The following is an 18,395-nucleotide window of genomic DNA, read 5'->3' on the forward strand; positions in this document are numbered from 1 at the left end:
CCAAATCAATCTTTGCCATACTCAGCTTCTGAAAGAAAGTCACCTACTGATATTAAAAGGATGAAGAATTCAGAAGTTGTCTGGGAGAGAAACGTACCTATGGTAAAAAGCAATCAGATGCTTAACAGAGTAATTTTCACTTGCAAACACATTAATCAGTAAACTTTGTTCAAGGAAGGAATTATCTCAACAGGGCGTGGGGATATCTTGAGCATTCTGTTATTTTCCTGTGGACATGCAAGCAGGTACCATCCAGGCCTGCTTCCTGTTACTAACACAGACGTTACTGAAGCAATACCGGTAACTCCCACTTCTCGACTAAGAACCCCCCCAGTGGGTTCAGGGATCTCTTCTGTGGCAAATACATTCTGAGAATTACAAGGAACAGATACGCTGTAATCAAGAACTCTTCATGAAATTTAAGACAAAGCTCAACAGAGTGCTAGACACACCAAGAAGGAACAAGAGTGGGAAGTATACATTTACAACTCGGTACTTGTTTCCAAAGTACTGGTAGCAGGACCTATTTGCTAATCCACTGCAAAGCCTGCCACAAATCAAAGACAGGCACAGCTACCTAGCACAGGAAGAGAGATGGATACTTAAAAGAATTCAAACAGAAAAGCCATTTCAAGAGCTAAAAAAAAAAAAAGTCAAAACATTCCTCTCTGAACACATCTACAAGCGTTACCCAGCCTTTTTCATGATCTGCAGTAAAGGGTCTGCTCTTCTTACTAAACTCTGGAAAATCTACCCACTGTTAGGTCCCAAAACAAGCCAGTTTCCTTATAAATTCTTCAAGCAATGAATGGAGATTTTCAGCTGCCTCGATGGCTATGTTAAAGTGTCCATCTATCCTCATACAGTATTTCTAACTAACCTACCCCTGGTTCCAATAACCCAGGCTGAGCAAGGCAAGGCAAACAGGTCTAAATAACTTTTTTAACAGTCAGCTTTAAGCACATCCTATTCTCTGCATCTCTTGCCACTAGCACTCCATACCTCTACGTGATTAAACACATGCCATGGTATTTAAATTTGGACACATGCAACTTATGACTTTTTCACTATCAAAAAAACCAGCTACCAGTCCTGTTCAGCGTGTGTTGCCTCTACTGCTTAGCCTTCATGTAAGGAGACCATAGCAATTTTTTTCCCCTGAGAACAGGAGTGGCAACTTTACAACTGAACCTTAAGTCCAGAAGAATCAATGCAAAGTCTAAATCCTAACAAACCTAATAGGAACCTGTAAACCTCCAGGAGTCCATAATACACCCCACTGCACAAAGTTCATGCACATTAAACCCTGAGCTGTCTATTTTCAGCCTAAATCAACTGCAGGCATAAAACATATAATCTGTTGCTTAAGCCTTCTTTATATAACCCTTACTATCCTATCTTTCCATCTACATTTAATTATTTACCTGGGCGCTCCTCTTAGCAAAAAAAATGACAAGCATAAATATTATATGACATAACTGTGAAAGTACATTACGTGTTTCACTAACTCAGAACAAATGTTTACAGCCTCTTAAATACCTTAAGTTTTCTGGATGCTAAGATGTCCGTAACATAGAACATAATAAAGGGGTATAGGAATGGTAGCCCCTACGTACAAAACGAGGACATATTTCTGGTTGGAGCACCACCCAAATCCTCAACCCTCCCCGCTAAAACACCTACGGCTTAACTAAGAGATGTGTAAAAGGCGCACCACTACTTCATTTTTGTGAACAGCATTACTCAAGGCTGTGTCTAACTGCTACTTACCAGCTCTACCTGTTCCACATCTGCCCTGCTAACATAGGTAGGCACACGGTGAAGAGCCCTGCAAGACCAAAGCAAATATTTCTCAGACATATTTTTCCATTCTCAGCCCTCACCTGACCAGGTCTCCATGAAGCTGCAAAAAGAGGTTTCTCCTCCCTTCTCCATCACATATCTCAGATGCTGGGGTGTCCACTGTACAGAGGACCAAGCGCAAGTCTGAAGAAGCACTGGCTGCAGAATCTCTTCCATAAACATACACGCAGCCTCGTCTGACGTCCTCCTTCAGCCAGTCCCTCTCACGGGAACCGAAGCGACTCCTGTTCAAACAGCTCCTGCTCCCATTGCGCTTCACATTTCTCTGCAAGGCAGCCCAAACCAGAGCGTCAGCGGCTGCCTCCGAGCCGGCGTCCCACTGCCCTCCTCCCCCGAGGGCCGCGCTGCCAGCCCCTCTGCACAGGCCGTAGGCGCGGCCGGGGCCTCCCGCACCGCCGGCACCCCCCGGGACGGCTCTCCATGAGCCGGCGGGAGCCCCGCGGGCGCCGAGCCGGACAGACCGCCGGGCAGCCTCGATCGGACGCGGGCACGAAAAGACCCCGGCCCCACCCGGCCGTCCCGCCAAGGTCGAGGCGGGCAGCCCCCCAGGCACCCCGCCGAGCTGCCAGGAGCGGCCGGCGGGCCGAGCGCCCCCCGATCGGCCCGCGCCGCGCAGGCCGCGCTCCCCACCCTCACCTTCAGCACCCGGATGCCGCCGCGAGGCCCAGCCCGGCCCCCCCGTGCGCCGCCCGACGCCGGCGCCGCCGCCTCGTCCTCCTCAGGCTCCGGCGTCTCCCGGGGCCCCGGCCCGGCCCCCGGCCCGGCCTCCCCCATGGCCGGCCGGACGGCGAGACCCCGGGTGGCGGCGGCGGCCCCGCCCCAGCTCCGCGCAGGCCCCGCCCCGGAAGCGCGCGGGCTTCCGCCGCCCGACCCCGTCCCGCCGGCCTCCGGTGCCGCCGGCCTCGGGACCTGCGGCGGCGGAGCGGCTCCTTCATCTGCGGTGAGCTGCGGCCTCCTCCCCGCGGGGGCGGCGGCAGGGGAACGCCCCCGCAGCGCGGACCGTGCGCGGCGGCGGCGCCGCGGCTGCCGTCCCTGCCCGGGCGGCTCGGAGCAGGCGCTCAGCGGGAGGCAGCCCCGGGGGGCGCGGGCAGGTCAGCCCGCGGCCGCGGCGCTGCCGGCGGGCGGCGCCGCTCCCCGCGCAGCGTGCCTGGCATGGCGTTAGCGCGAGTTGCGCAGCCGCTTCCGAAGAAGCGGGGGGTACAACGTACCTACTGACCCGATGAGGAAAGAAGAAAAAGCTTACCCGTAACCCCTAGAACAGTCTTGCCACGCGATTTCCTCACTTACCTCCAGAGCACCTGTTACATCAGCCTCCCAAGGCTGAAGTTAGACAGCAGAGTACCTGAACATCGCCCTCCTCCCTGCGCCGTGCAGGTCCATGTGCCTTAGCTACTGCCTGCTAACATTGTGGTTGCTGTAAGGTTCACCAGAACTTGATTGATGCTTGAAGGCAGCCACTGTTTGTGTCTGAACAGGACCAAGCGCATTAAAGACAAAACAAGAAAAGCCTCCCACCCTCCCCATAATCGCCAATGGATCCAAACTTAGCCTGTCGTCACCACATTTCTTTATTGCTACACTAACTCCTGGTCTTACTTCAGAGTTAAGTCCAGCTTACCAACTCACCATTGGTATTATTACTGCGCCGAACAGGTTTCAATTGCATTACATTTCCTTTATACGTTTCCTGTCTTCGTTCTGGTCTACCCACACAGCAATCTGTATGCAGCGTTGCAGATCTGCTCCTGGGTGCACATGATGCACACAGCACCGCCCGCACAGCGCTCCCTGGGCTTAGGCCCCACGCACAGGAGGAATGCCAAGGACGAGCCTCCCAGCGGTATGTCCTGCTCTAGAACCAGGGCCTAAGGTGACTGACTGTTTGCTGCCACACATATTGGCAGCTTCTGATGCCGTTTCTGAATTCTCTAGTATCTGGAGGGCTCCCCTATTTAAACACAAGGGGATGACAGACAACCCATCTTATCAGCAAGGTTAAAAGCGCTCCCCGGCACTTTGTATTAATTCACATCATTAAACCAAGGCAGGCACAGGACAGGCCACCTAGTTCTTAACACTTCCAGACTATACACACAAGCTGAGAGGACTTTAAATCAATTTTTCATTGGGTTCTCCCCACAGAAAGGCATGATTATGATACAAAGCAGTTACAGAACTACACAGCTGTAGCTAGAAATGCCTCAAGAGAACTTCCATAAAGGACAGACACATGGCAATATTGCGGAGATTGTACTTTGCAGAGAGAAGTGCAATTATGTGTCAGAACACACATGAAGAGTTATCTAATAAAATGTTACTGTGACTAGAAAATGCAAGGAAGAACCTTACAGCAGGAACATGTCTTGCTTTAACGGACAATGATACTGGGACAAGGGTTGTTGTAGAGGCACGTGGAGCGTGAAAGGGCTCTTTAGTCAGCAAGGGAATCGTAAGCCATTCCAAGGGCAGGCTGCAAACACCAGGGAAAAAAATGCCTTGCGTTCACATCTCATCATACCTTCCTAGCACCCAGACAAGTATCGCTGCTGGCAGTTGACAAGTTCTCTTTCAGGGTGACACTTCACATGAATGGTGTAAGCGTTTTGTAATTGTCTACCCATGTTTGGGTTTTTGTTCCCCAAAATTATCTGGAAAGTTTTTCAAATTCTGCCCTTACTGATTATTTCACATCATCTGACCTTGTCATGGCCAAACATTAAGAATCAACAAATCCTATCCCACTGTAACTTGCAAAAAGCAACAAGGCAGTTTTAAATCATTGAATATTGACTCATTTTATTAGTCACTTCATAATTTGTTTCAACCAAAAGACAATACACACAGCAGAAGTCTAATGCATCCCATGTAAATGTTTACATCTGTTATGCTCCTCGCTCACCAAAGACTCAGCATTTATTTAAATTTTTCACATCTCAAAAATAGGTCTGCAGAAGTTCAAATGCCACCAGGCTCCCTGCTCAAATGGCATATTTTTACTTTAAATTTGGTTGAGTTTGTTGGAGTTTTATGTTTGGGGGTTTTTTTGAGGGGCTAGACGGGTGGGTTGGATTTTGTTTTTACTATATTGTCAAAGAGGTGGGATGCGGCTCTATGTAAAATGTAAATTACAACATTAGGAAAGAAAAAGGAATATACAGGAATAGAGTGAAAGTTCAAGAGGGAAGCAGTCCAGTAGCTCCTTCCCTCACAGCCCCCAAGTAGAAAATGAACACATAGAAAGCGCACCAGCAGACCTGAAAAAAAGCCATCTTTGCTGCTCCATCTTGCAGCTAGTACCAGCCTTGAGGAAGGCACTAAGTCACCTTTCCCAGCTGTTTCAGAATCTTCTGAGTTATATATCCATGGTACCGTATAGGTGGCAGTCCCCTCACTGCTATTGCTTCAAAAGGTTGTTCAAGGCCATATTTTGTCCCATCAAAACCTGGACAAAGTCGAATCTTAGGACCTTCCCGCATCTTCTTCCCCTTCAGGCCCACTATGGCCACTATTCTTCCTGTCGTTCTTTTTGACTCAAAATACATTCACTTGAAAAAAAAAGCAGACATTCAATCTCTCTCAGCTCCAAAGTCTCCAGTGCAGATATTAGATTAGCCATGAAGTCTGTATCTTGCTCCCTTCATATTCCCCTTACACTGAAGCAAGGAAAATGCTGGCTAGACCTGTAAGAATTGTTGTACTCAACTGGTGGGAAAAAGACTCACCCTTTTCTCAGAGTGCCTCAGATGTGGACATGCGAGTACTCTCCAGTGAGAAAACAAAGCAGCAGCACAGAGCTTACGAGGTACTTAGGGGTCAAGAAGCAAGCAATGGTATCTAGTTTTGCAGGTACGGGAACGTGTGAAACCTGGCCCTCCTTCTGGCAGTGTTAGTACCCGATCCCTTAGCAAGGGGAAGGGAAAGAGCTCCAAGGACAACAGGAATGTTCAGCTGCTTCAAAGGAGTACTTCACAGCCAAGGGATGGCTTCAAGCAGAATGTATTTCAGGTACGTGCACCACCTCCTCCAGCTCACCTCAGAAATATATGACAAATCACCTATTTCCCAAAACACAAACACTCTGTGCAAGGGTGGCTGAAGGAGCCAAGGACATAGTAGGAATTTACCCTATAAGCTCACCAGACAGAGACCAACAACAAAACCCAGCTGCTTTAGGGGACAGAAAACAAGGGCAACAGAGGGACAAGATAAGCTGTTCCCAACTATGCTGCAACAAACTGGCCAGGTCAGAGACCATTTACTTCTTTATCCCCATCTAATCCTCCTGCACCAGTACTGCTTCTCAGCAAAAACAAATGGAGACTGAGGTGTGCCAGATTTCAGAAGAAGTGACTGTGTACGATTCTGTGAGGAGAGGGTTTATGGGGCATTCAGGAACTAAGGCAAACACCTTCCTCTAGCTTTGTGTCTGGGACACCCTCAGAGCTCAACGGAGTCTAGATTTGGCATGCTCAGCCTTCAACACTATAGAATTTGAGCTAGCAGGGTGGTGAATAGTCACAACGGCAGTGAAAGCAACAAAGTAAATGCTCAGCACCTACAAATGGACTTTGATTCAGCCATTTTCTGCAAGACTGCCTGGTTCATGATGCTTCTAGCTGAAGCACAATATCTGTCTCACCACTGGCAGCCAAGGCACGACCCTGCCACAACCCAGAAATACTTTTTAGGAAATCATACATCATTCTTCCAGATTTTATAACCCAAATTTTATATGCCCAAACCTGTTTGATCAATAAGGCAGCAAAAATGCAGCTAACCTTATTCCACTACACAGACCAGCACTTAAATCAGTGACAGTCCTATGTTATATTACTTAATGCAGTTAAAACCAAAGCAGACTGAACAACCTTTAGTGGCCTCCTGCTCCCTATTCAAGGGCAGAATAGGTCTTCAATTTTCCCTTAGTACAGTGTACACCGCTCTTGCAATGTTTTTGGCAAGAACTGGAGCCTAGTGTTAGCGCTTTTGCAGATGCAAAAAGCTGCATCTAAGCTTGCCATCAGAGCACCAAATGGTCACTATCTGGAAAGCCCTAATAACAGAAATAAAGCAGATGTGCCATCTGTTTCTTCTGAGAAAGCACTGGGTTGGAAGCTGGAGTACCTTTAGCTTTCCAGCACACTCATGAATGAAGATCTGTGCTTTATGTCCTATACATCACCTCCATGAGAATTCACGGAACTCTACCACCTTGACAACAGTTCATGCTAGGCAGCATAACTGTACAGCTTTCTCTAAGCCTTACAGCCTTCTATAAGCTTAGAAGAGTACTGGACCTCACATCTTTAGATCCAAATACTCAAACGACTGGCTTCCATTCAAAAAACAGTTCAGTTACTTTCAGCATGAACCTGAACTAGCACATTTCTCTGAAAGGGGAGCAAGGAGAAAACTACAAGGATCAATTAAGTAACAAAATGGGAAAGGTCTCTTTAAACCGCATGGTCTTTATTTCAGTGCCAATATTACAGATACAACACAAATATCCCAGTCAGAAGTAACTCAAATGGAATCCAGGGGGTCTACAACAGGCTCTGGAAATGAAACTGGGGAGAAGGTCTGGAATAACTGGGAAGAACAACTTTGCAGCATAGTCTCTGATGAGTCTCCCAGCAGGGAAAGAGCCCTCAGACTGATCTATAGAATTGAGTATGTCTTTTCTACCCATAAACCACAACTAATGGGTCAAAGGCTTTGAAATCATCCGTGGTGGAAAACCAGATGCTCCTTGGATCTCTACATTGCTCATACATCACCACACTTTCTGGGAAAGGTACAGAAGACTCTGAATCTGCATGGCTGTAGCTATTGATGGAAAGAAAGAAAATTCAAGTGTAAAGTCTTCATTGCCAAGTACAGCACCAAAGCAATTTTATCAACTCTCACCAGCACCTCTTTTCCTGCACTGTCCCAGGTTTGCAGATGAACTCCCAAGACCTAACTTGCTCTTGGCATGTATCACATAACTAAGAGGTGAGTGTACACAATAATGCACTGAATAGGCCATAAGAAGCCTCCAGCCCCTTCAGACACAGGGAATACAGGAAGAAAGAGGCAGAGCAGCCTGACATTCCCCAAGCCCCCAGTCTGAGCCCCATACGAAAGTGCCTGAAGGAATCCAGCTAGTAATGAATGACAACATGCCTTTCCTACCCCAGGGGGAAAAGACAGCAGAAAGAAGGGGCTGCTGTTCACTTGCTGCAGAGAGAAGAAAGCTTCCCTGCTAGAAATTCCAGACTTCTCTTCCAACCAGGCTGTGTTTCTTTGTTGGGGACAGGGGTGGGTGGGAGGGGAGAAGGGAATGTTGCTTCTGGCTGTGAATGCATGTGTGAGAGAGTGCACAGGAGCCTCCACAAGCCGCCAGCCTCATCAGCGGAGGAGAGGAGATTAGTCTTTAACAGATATGCTTCAAAGTCAGCAATCACTTCAGGAAAGTTCCTCCTCATCAGCAGGTCTCATATGATCCCCATGCCCATGGTGCAGTTTGGGGGATTGCCAAGGATCACAACCTTCTTCCCAGAGTTCTTTTGATTGGGTGGGGTGAGAATAAGAATGGTGCCAGAGCCTCACTGCCAAGACTGAGGGGGGAAGTTGTTGACTTCTGCTAGATCCTGCATTGCTGAGCCCTTGTGATTATATGTCAACTTGATCCGCATACGTAGTTGTTGCTACAAGAGAAAAGGGGAAAAAAACAAACCAAACACAAAACAAATTCAGGTCTTCATTAAAGGTCAGCAAATCCCCCCCATCTAGCTTCCCTCCCTTACCCCATGAATACAAAACACCGGTCTTTCCTTACCACAACAGTTTGCTGGAAGGATGTGCAGGGTAAGCTATGACACTGCAGATAAATGCTTACTCTGCTAGGACATTGATTCGTCACTGTAGCTCTCAGATCAGGTACAAGCTCTTAGAAAATCTATAACATGGCTTCTACCCACATGTGTCTGCACTGGCCCTGCTCTCACAAGCACTGAAGTCCTTACTTACAGAAATAACTACCTTAAAATCCCAGTTAACAACAGAAGAAAGCAAGAGGCAGATCCAGACTCTCCTGCTCTGCGCTTAGGATCACAGGGACAGCTGTCATTTCCCATACTACCTGTTCATTCAAAGCAGTGGTCTAAAAACTTCAAGTATTGCATAGCTCAGTAGCTCTATGAAGGAAACAGCCTAGGACTGGAAACACAGTCTCCAAGAACATTTCCTGCTGCTGTGAGTAAATGACGGAATAGCTCAGTTGGTTTACACTGTCATTTGGCTGTTCTCCAGATACAAGGTGGCCCATAATAATAGCTAGAGCACAGCATGCTCCAGCCAGGTTCCCTATTTTCCTCACTCTCAAAAAAACTTGCTTCCCAAAAACCCTAAAAGGAAAAGCAAAAAGATAACTATTTCTGGCTCTTTTACCCATACTTACAGGGAAATACACAAAAGGGATAGCAGAGGAAGGAAAGGAGGACAATTACTGCTCCAACCAGCTTCAGGATAAGGAAGATACACTGATTATATTGATCTATAGCGATAAAGTGTCAGCTTTTCCTCTATTTGATGTTGTTTTCCATCCATTTCAGTGGAATCTTGGGCTGAGATTTGAGAATTTTTCTAATTTACATGTCAGTCTAGCAACAACACAACATCTAAAGCACTATATAAGTGTTAACCTATGAAAAACTTGATGTTTTAAGTTCTTAAAGATGTTTAAGACCTTAAGGTGTCCCACAAAGGAAGAAATATGCGATTTCAATTTTATTTTTTCCTCTGGTGCCATCTGAATACTTGCAAAGCCTCTTAAGGAGGACATGTGGGCCATACCCCTCCCTCCCCTCAAGTCTGTGTATCCCAGTCTCGAAGCCTGCTATAGGCTGCAAAACAAATAGAATTACGGTTAAATCACACTAAAGATTCTTTCCATCAACTGTTTAAAGCTACACTCATCACATTAAAAACAAAAAACACTTGAGAAAGCAGACAATTTTGTTAAGACTATGGATCAAGCTTTTTTTGTGTAACAAACATGTCAAGTAACACCACTGCAGATAGCAAGAACAAATGTTAAATATACTTATATGGCAAGATGCTTGCCTTTCAGACATCACTTCCATAACATACAAATGCCAGGTTGTGCTCCTCTAGAAAGGCCATTTAAAAACTTGGTGAACCACCATTCTGCTGCAAGACATTAATGAATTCAAGAACATAGCAAAGCTGTGAATCTGTTTTAGCATTGTAACAAAATAGGTCAAACCTGTGCCCAGAACCCCCTGTCTTTTTCATAACTTTTTCCTAACTCTAACTAAAATGAGTGCCATTAAATACACATAATTAATTACCATCACTCCCTATCTCTCATCGGAGATGCATCCCTGACTGCCCCTACATGCAGGACTCCAAGACAATGAAGTAGCTGTTCTCAGAATCACTCACCTTTTGTGGATTCAGGACTTTAATGACCTGTGTGATGGTCCCCGAGTTAAATGCAGGGATGACACTGCTGCTGGGAGACAGGAGCTGCAGCTGGAATGTCTGAAGAAAGGGCAAAGAGAAAACAATTTGATGCTTAATCAAGTAAAAACATCAAGCGATTTGTCTGGACTGAGAGAAAGCAAGGGAAATTAAGAGTTCAGTTCCTAGCCCTGACAGTGTACGTACAACCACAATAATGTCAAATACTCAGTTCTCCAGTTCCCTATCTGTAAAGAACAAAATATTCACTGGCCCACCTGCTTCCTACACAAGTTAAGATCCAGGCAACACAAATACTAGGGGGTGAGGGCTTACTGTAGTGAATCAAGATAAGTAGTGATGCATTGTTTCTAGTGTCACAGGCAGAGGAACAGTCAAGACTGCTCAGCACACCTGTAACTTCAGGAAGCCCATTCTTTCCCTAATTCCTTCCTATGGCAGGTATGAAACCTATCTGAATTAAAGTTAGGGCATTACTAATTCCTAGAAGTCAAACTCCCAGAAGTTAGTATATTTTTCTCAAACCTGAACAACATTCCAATCACACCCTGCTTAAATGGTCCGCCATACTATGAACTCGACAATACCTGTCTTCCATATTTTGTGCTGCAGCTCATCATGTGGGGACTCAAACTTTTACAAGCATCTAATAGGTTCAATTTTTTTTTCATGTATTTGTAGCTGCAAAAAGCATGGTATATTTCTTAGAAACTAAGAATAAAGGGAAACATTAGTGTCTTCACTTTTTTTTTTACCCAACATTTTATTGTGTGTGGCTTAGCAACCTTCCTAGAAAGTGGTGATTTTAAAACAAGATTTTGTCACAGAAAAAGTAGTCCAATCTGATATGAACCAGTGCTTTGTTGCATTTATAACATTTACTTTCAGATTAGAAAGAGATGGCCAAACTGAGCACTAAGAGAACCTATTAACAGCTCTTAGCCTTGTTTACCATACTGCAAGTTTCTGTCTACATGAAAGCACCAATCAAGAAGTATTTGCAGCCGGTCCTCAACCCATCACTGTTGTTGCCTTAAGTGGCTCTACCTTTGGTACTGCAGCTTGGAAAACAAAATCTGTCATATCCAGCTCTGTGCTGTTGGAGGCCTGTATCGTGATTACAGTGACACTGGGGTTGGTATTCGACCTCTCAAAGGTGAAGTCAATCTTCAGCCCATTCTTGTTGTATGCAGTAATTGAGGGGATTCCTGCAGAAAACAAAAAGGCAGTGGACCTACAGAATCCAGAGATCATTCTCAGCATCACACAACGCATTGATTTTTCCACAGACATGCCCCCCCCCTTCTGCTCCAGCGTCTGTGCCACATGACTCCCAAATTCCCCCCCTTTTTTTTTTTACTACCCCTTGTTTCCACTTCTATTTGGGTGCTGTGGCACCTTAGGCTAAGGATTTACATGTCCCTAACCTGCAGCAATGTCATTGAAGAGAGGCTGTGATGAAAGTCCATCAAGCAGAAATGGAGGCTGTGCTATTTGAGGCGCAGGGGCAGATACCGGAGAACCTACAAGAAATGTTGAAGGATTATTATTTGGCTGTCATTATTTGGAGGAGTAATTACTCCTCCAAAGATCAAACTGCTGCATATTATATTTCTTTACACAAAGCTCTACAAATCATCTGTGTTGTTATCCTCTCCTCCTCTGCTTTCACTAACAAGGACTGGCTCCTCTTGAGCTAGCAGGCATTGAAATGGAATTAATTCCTCACAGCTCCCAATCCTCTCTGGGAAGGCTCCCAGCATTCCCAGGCTGGAGCATTAAAATACTCAGGTCTCAGCAGCTAATCATGCAGGGTCAACCTGTGACTTCATTCCCTGACTCCCACCTGTATGCTAATATGGGTCTTGGTAAGAGTAAGTGTGAAGACTAGGTTTTCATAAAGTGAAGAACTAGTCAGCCCTCATCCCACCCCAGGACTGAGAATGTAGACTTTTAAGAGATGCAGCCTGCTCACCTGTTAGGTTGAGGTCTCCCAGGAGGTCAAGGAGCTCCCCACCAGCAGAGGCTGGCTTGCTTGTAGGTGCCGTGGGGATTACAGGTGTTATATCACTTCCCCCCAACAAGTCCAACAAATCATTTGCCTAATGAAAGAGTGGATGTAATAGTTATATTTTCAACTTCCTGATACTTTCCCTTGCAAATGTAATGGACTCTACTTGCTCTCAGCCTGAAGACCAACAGATCTGCTGGCCAATCAGAAAGGTTCTTAGTTTAGCTATGGTCCCATGCCCCACAAGAGATCTAGCTTCCATGCTCTTCGGACCACAGAGAAGGATGGAGTTCATGCGCGCTGAAACAGGTTGCGGGGATATATGGCTTTACCCTAGCCTGCTCTTGCACTCCCCACAATGACCTCTTCCACACACCTGTTCTTGACACTAGAGCCATCACAGCAGAGGGATGATGCAATCATCACGAGGACAGAACTAGCAAAGAGGGGGCAGGATATGGTCTCAGCTTACTGTTGGCAGTGGCTACTAGCGTGTCTAACAGGCAGTGAAAACTTATCCTAGATCAGTTTCCATTACCTGGCTAGCAGGCTGAAGTCCAGAGGGTGGAGGTTTTGTTTCCAGTACCGCTGGCTCTGTCTCTCCGTTGGTCTGTACAATCTCAGTAGGGCCATTTGTGGTGATTTTCTCCATTACTGGCATTCTCTCAAGCAGGGCTGGCCTGAAAGAAGCTGACATAGTTACACTGTGCCATCTTCCTGGATCCCAGTTCAAATACTCAGACATTCAGGAGATGATATACACAGGGCAACCTGCCTTTTCCTTTTAGCTCCAATGCAGGGGAACTGTAAACCTGCATGACAGGTTAAGGTGGTCAGAAGCAATCCCTGACATTCTGTGCCAGTGTAAATACATTAGTTGACAGCTGAAAGCCAAACAAGCCCTCCTGCCTCCTCTTCTCCCCTAGTACTTGACACAGTTTTCTCTGTGGGGCTAGGACAACAAACCCAAGACAAAGATTAAATAATTGAGCAATGGTGGATTAACTGCAGACATGGGACACTTGACTGCTCTGTTCCAAATGCAGTTGAGCAATACAGTCAACTCATTTTACTTCTCTTTGCAGAAGGGTTAACACCTTAAAACAGGTGACAAAGCTCGAAAAGCAAATTGCCATGCTCTCATTTAGCCAAATTAAGTTTCCAGAGACACTAACTTCAGCCCTTGAGAGAACCCTCCTGAAGTGATACAGAGACTGAAGAAGAGGCATGGGATCCAGAATCCTGACATCAAAACAAAAAACTAGGAAAACCTGTATAGGGAGAACTAGTCTGTAATACAAGAAAGGCCATTACTCTTGCAGATCAAGTCACAAAGCGCTGCATGTAGTAGGGATAAGCCACACTGCCTACACATGTTTTGGGCTGAAGAAGTGTTTCAGTGCCAGTAAACCCAAAAATGGGCCACATTTTTGACCATGAACAAGGTCTTAATGAGGAGAAACTATTAAACATTGACCTTTAAACTGTAATGAACACCAGAATATACTCGGGAGGGGGGTGGGTGGGAGAGATACAGTGCTCTCTTGTAAAACAGTTTTTCTGAGGTGCAGCACTTTCCAAAACTATGTATAGCAAGCACTGCCATCTGATCAAAAGCCGCCTGATCACCAGACACTGCTGTCTGCAATGGTCATCTCGGATCAAAAGCCTCTCATGCTAGATTTTTCTCAACTCATAAGGCTTCATGTGAAGCCCTAAGCAGCTCACATGCCCTAAGCTCACTGACGTGACTTTTCCAAGAACAATTTGAGTTGCTGCATGGATCCCACAGGAGAAGAGAAAAGAAGTCACAGGATGTTGTGTCCTATATACAATGAATAAGATGGTACCTATGGAAAAAAAGTGATTATCAAGAGCCTTTGAAACAAAGTTTGAAGGCCCCTACAAACACGGGCAGTATTTAGTCCAGTGGCATCTGTTTTCTCCCTGTCCTCTCATCTAGACTTCAAAATAGATGTTCCTCCATCCAATGGAATCGTATAAAAAGTTCTCATAGGTGGATAAATTTAATCCCCAGATGATCTCCTCCAATCTTATGATCCTTGCTCAACAGAATCTGCGGTACTTCTACATATCAACAATTAACTATTACACATAGCAGACTAATGACTATTCTGCAAAGAACTACAGCTTTAGTTATTGCAACAAAGCAGGGTTTTAACTTTCTCAAAGAAACAATCACTTGAGCCAAGCAATGATGAATGGGGACCTCTCAATGATAAGGTAAAAGTAGGTTAACACGCTCGTGAATTGTAAAACAGGGATTCTGAGAGGTGCAGTGAAACAGTCTTGCCTTTGCATGCAGAATCTGAGATTTTAAACAGATTCTGCAAGAAGATACAGTAAATTAAAAAGATGTTCTGAAAAACTGAAAAGAATTAACAATTGGAATAATTACCGCAAGTTCAGAGCACAGCTTAGGAGCACAGGTCAATAGATCTCTGCATGTTTATTCCAAAGACATTTTAAAATCAATTTGAACCTAATTGACTGTGGTGATGCTAGCATGGTAAAAGCTACCTACGGACATTTAGTCACCTAGCAAATTTAAGATTCAACACCTAGAAGTAATAAATTAGTCAAGTTCAAGCTCAAAGCAGGGCAAATGTTTTGGCAGAGAAAGTCTCTGATCACAGAACAATCTCGTGAGATACGTTAAGTTCTTAAAACACTCTCTAACTCTATAGATGAGGGAGGGATTCTAGTTCCTCTGTAATCCTACCAAAAATCACTAGACAAAGCTCTCAAAGCACAAAGTGTGGTATGCAAGAGATCAGAGTAGATTATAATGATCCTTTTGAACACCAAAACTCATCAGAACTTACCTCATGTGATCATATTTCTTGAAAAGTGCATTATATTCCACTGCCCTCTGCTGCAGCTCCACATCAATGCTGCTGCCATAAATGGAAACTACCTTCTTAATGCGACTGCATAGGGACAGGAGGGAAACAAAACAAAACAAAAAAACACACCATGGAATTAACAGCAATAAGCAAGGGACTAGCATATGTCATCCAGAAGACACTATCTGGCCTCTGCTCAACAGGCGTCCTGTGTAACTCATCTATCCCAGAGTATCTATGCAACATCCATTTTTGAAGTGTCCCTTCACAACAGCATCAGCAGGTCATTAACATACCACCATGAGGTATATCATAAGAAAAAACTACCCACACTGAGAAGCCACCAGTAGGCAACAAGACTATTTTTCTCTCCATAATCCGAAAAAGGAACTGGAAAGAACAGTGCGTTTGAAGTAAGGATTTATCTTCCCCATAAAGGGCTTTTCAAGCAACAGCACCATGGATTCAGTCCCTAAGCAGTAGAGGACATCCAAAGAGAAAAATGTAAAAAATCGGTGGAAGCCTTCCACCCTGCAAAGGACTGTAAAAGCTAACAATAACAAGACAACTCTTGTAAACTGTGGAAGCAAAACATGTCCAAGGAATACTTCTACTGAAGACAATTGATGCCAGCATATTTGCAAAGCCCTGTGCAGTACAGCATCAACGAGAACTCACTTGACAGTGCAGGTGAACCTTGTGGAAAGCTTCATGATGGCAGTGAGAGCATAGCCTCGTGTAACAGATGCAGACATATTAGATATCAGGACGCTTTCTAAAATATCAAGAACTTCATCCTCTGTTACCTGAAAAGGTACAGGAAGATTAGGCTGAGACAGAGGGAAGCTTTGCAGCAAGCCTTCCAGGGCATACTGTAAAAACCTGTCGCTTAATGGCCATGATGTTACCTCCTCTGCAATTTTGTGAGCCTGTAGCACATGTTCAGAGTGTACAAGACAGATGCATCTGGGTGGAGATCTTACAATATTAGTTTTAAAATATAGTTCCTGTTCCACACATTGAAGAGCAGGTTTATCGTCAAAATACACAGCTAAGATCCTAGCAGATACCCTGCAAGCTAAGTTAGCACTGAAACCGCACCACTCTGCCAATTTTAACTGCACTCCTCACAGTGAAAGTTTATGCAGCCCATGCCTGAGGCATGGGAAGGAGATTCTTGTCCAGGGTCCATGAGCATCACGGACACCAATGCTAAGTAAATGTTGCAAGCATTGCCCTTGCATAGCCAGCATCAAGCAGGTCCAGCCTCAGCCAGGTACACAGTTATTGTCTTTCCCAAGATATACCTGTATTGGTTCCTCCTCTTCGCACTGACCAGACACCAGAAGATCTCCATACTCTCCTATGCACCAAGAGGCCACTTGCACCAGGGGCTGCTGTTAGAAGGGAGAAGAAAAAAAAAAAATCAGATGCCTCAGAGGTAAATGGATGCCTGTATGACAAGTTAAGCCACCACCATTTCCCAAAGCAAGTTTAGTCTTCCTTCCAGCCATGGAAGTTCTCCACAGCAGAAGAAACAGGAGTATGTGATTTGATCAAAAATTCCATAAGAGAATTAGAGAAAACAAAAAGAATGTCTCCTCTGCGATTTGTCCCTTGGAGCTAGACAGTGTGATGTTGACTGACTTTGAGATGCTTAATAAACATGACACTTATTGCACTACAACAAGGACACTGAAGCTGCCTGGTCACGTTCAGTATTACCTGGGAGTAATCACCAAGGATAGCTTTGTAGAGTCTCTGCACAGTGTAGGCATGCATCTCCACACTATTAGTTATTAGCTGAATCAGATTGGGAACAGCATCATCACGAACATAACTTCCTGCCTGCAAGAACAATTGTGTATTTGAGAGACAGAAAAATTGTTAGGTTTCACTAGCCAACTTCTCAGTAACACCCAGCATCTGCCGATATCCTTCACAAAGCCACCTGATGTGAGTGGAAATAAAAGCCTCCTCATGCCCAAGCACTTCCTGGTTGATTTTGAGCAGGCTCAGATGCATAGAAGTACAGGACAGTACATTTTCCCAATGAACTCAACTATACCCAGAGAAATCCACACTACAGACATCCTGAAATTGTCAAGAGGACAGAGTGTGGACATAAGAAGCCTGTGCTACAAAAGGAACAAAAAGCAACACAGAAAACTGCTCTGTTAAATGGAAGGCTTTAAGTCAAAGACACCCTGGGGGCAGAACAGAGCTTATGCAATTGCTTGCTCAAAGCCAAACTCTGATGAATAAGCAGAGGACCCAGGAACTTGTCTGAATATCACTCTTTGGTTAGAGGATAGGAACACAGAGCTCAGAGGGAAAAGCCCACTCTAAGTACATGAAAGTATGTGGGGCAATACACAATCACACAGCCTTAGCAATGAAGGGAAATTGTATACTGTTCAAAACCTGTTCTGTTTAGGCACTCCTCTGGCACTGAGAGCAGAGCATGCAAAAAGAATGAAATTAAGCGAGCCAAATTAGGTCAACTAAGTGAGAATCCACCTAGCCAAAGCTGGCTGATGCCATCTTTCTGTATTAGTGCTGATAAGTCTGCTAAACTGAAAAGGATGTTTATCTTTAAGAGTCTACAGTGGGTAGTCTCATGAATACAGCTTTATAAATGGTTTAGCAGCCAAGAGAAGGAAGTTCCTTTATTGAAGGAACTAATCTGAAAGCAATTCTCAAAGCCAGCCTTCTAATGGAAATCAATTCTCAGTTCAGAGGAATCTACTTCTCTCTGTTTCAGGGTGGCAAAATAGCACACAAGCCAGACTCGCTTTGTGATGAGCTTCCCAAATTTGAACACTCATACAGGTAAAATAAATCTCTTCTCACTCCGTTGCCTCAGGGAACACACTGCCTACCCAAGTTATCATGAGCTCTTCCCTCTTGTTTGTCAAAACACTACTCCAGTTCCATCTCAGCTGCAATGTTTATAAAGAAATTAATGTAGGTAAAGAGTAATAATTAAACTCAAAGAAGAGGAATAAGAAAGCTCTTGATACAGATTCATTAAAAAAAGCTTTGATAAACTCAGCTTGGAATAATTCCAAGAAATTGTTTCACCCCCTTTCTCTTTGCAAGTCTCTTAAGGGTGTGCTCACTCTCCCCTGAAAGCACCGTATATTGGGATCACAGACAGCACAAGA

The 18,395-nt window shown here is 45.0% G+C and overlaps 2 protein-coding genes across 5 annotated transcripts in view; both read right to left on the reverse strand.

Annotated features, from left to right (window-relative positions):
- PHLPP2 (PH domain and leucine rich repeat protein phosphatase 2) overlaps nucleotides 1-2,693 on the reverse strand; it is a 42,876-nt gene extending 40,183 nt beyond the window's left edge. Inside the window, exons 1-2 of one of the 3 annotated variants that reach the window (XM_075101036.1) lie at nucleotides 2,500-2,693; nucleotides 1,884-2,128 (exon numbers count right to left, since the gene is read on the reverse strand). In XM_075101036.1, the coding sequence (XP_074957137.1) occupies nucleotides 1,884-2,128; nucleotides 2,500-2,637 (383 nt within the window). In that variant the 5' untranslated portion in view covers nucleotides 2,638-2,693. Of the gene's footprint in view, nucleotides 1-1,770; nucleotides 1,793-1,883; nucleotides 2,129-2,499 lie in introns of those variants that run through there. The other 2 variants (XM_075101038.1, XM_075101037.1) reach the window with 2 other exon arrangements.
- A 1,939-nt stretch (nucleotides 2,694-4,632) lies between these two features.
- The window catches only part of AP1G1 (adaptor related protein complex 1 subunit gamma 1), a 57,038-nt gene continuing 43,275 nt past the window's right edge, over nucleotides 4,633-18,395 (reverse strand). For both annotated transcript variants that reach the window (XM_075101039.1, XM_075101041.1), the window contains 10 exons: nucleotides 16,954-17,076; nucleotides 16,536-16,625; nucleotides 15,907-16,034; nucleotides 15,208-15,312; nucleotides 12,900-13,041; nucleotides 12,326-12,452; nucleotides 11,778-11,873; nucleotides 11,398-11,558; nucleotides 10,312-10,410; nucleotides 4,633-8,552 (listed from right to left, as the gene is read on the reverse strand). In XM_075101039.1, coding sequence (XP_074957140.1) covers nucleotides 8,451-8,552; nucleotides 10,312-10,410; nucleotides 11,398-11,558; nucleotides 11,778-11,873; nucleotides 12,326-12,452; nucleotides 12,900-13,041; nucleotides 15,208-15,312; nucleotides 15,907-16,034; nucleotides 16,536-16,625; nucleotides 16,954-17,076 — 1,173 coding nt within the window. In that variant the 3' untranslated portion in view covers nucleotides 4,633-8,450. The remainder of the gene's footprint in view (nucleotides 8,553-10,311; nucleotides 10,411-11,397; nucleotides 11,559-11,777; nucleotides 11,874-12,325; nucleotides 12,453-12,899; nucleotides 13,042-15,207; nucleotides 15,313-15,906; nucleotides 16,035-16,535; nucleotides 16,626-16,953; nucleotides 17,077-18,395) is intronic.

This window comes from Phalacrocorax aristotelis, chromosome 8, assembly GCF_949628215.1.
Source record: "Phalacrocorax aristotelis chromosome 8, bGulAri2.1, whole genome shotgun sequence".
In the NCBI taxonomy this organism is placed as follows: domain Eukaryota; kingdom Metazoa; phylum Chordata; class Aves; order Suliformes; family Phalacrocoracidae; genus Phalacrocorax; species Phalacrocorax aristotelis.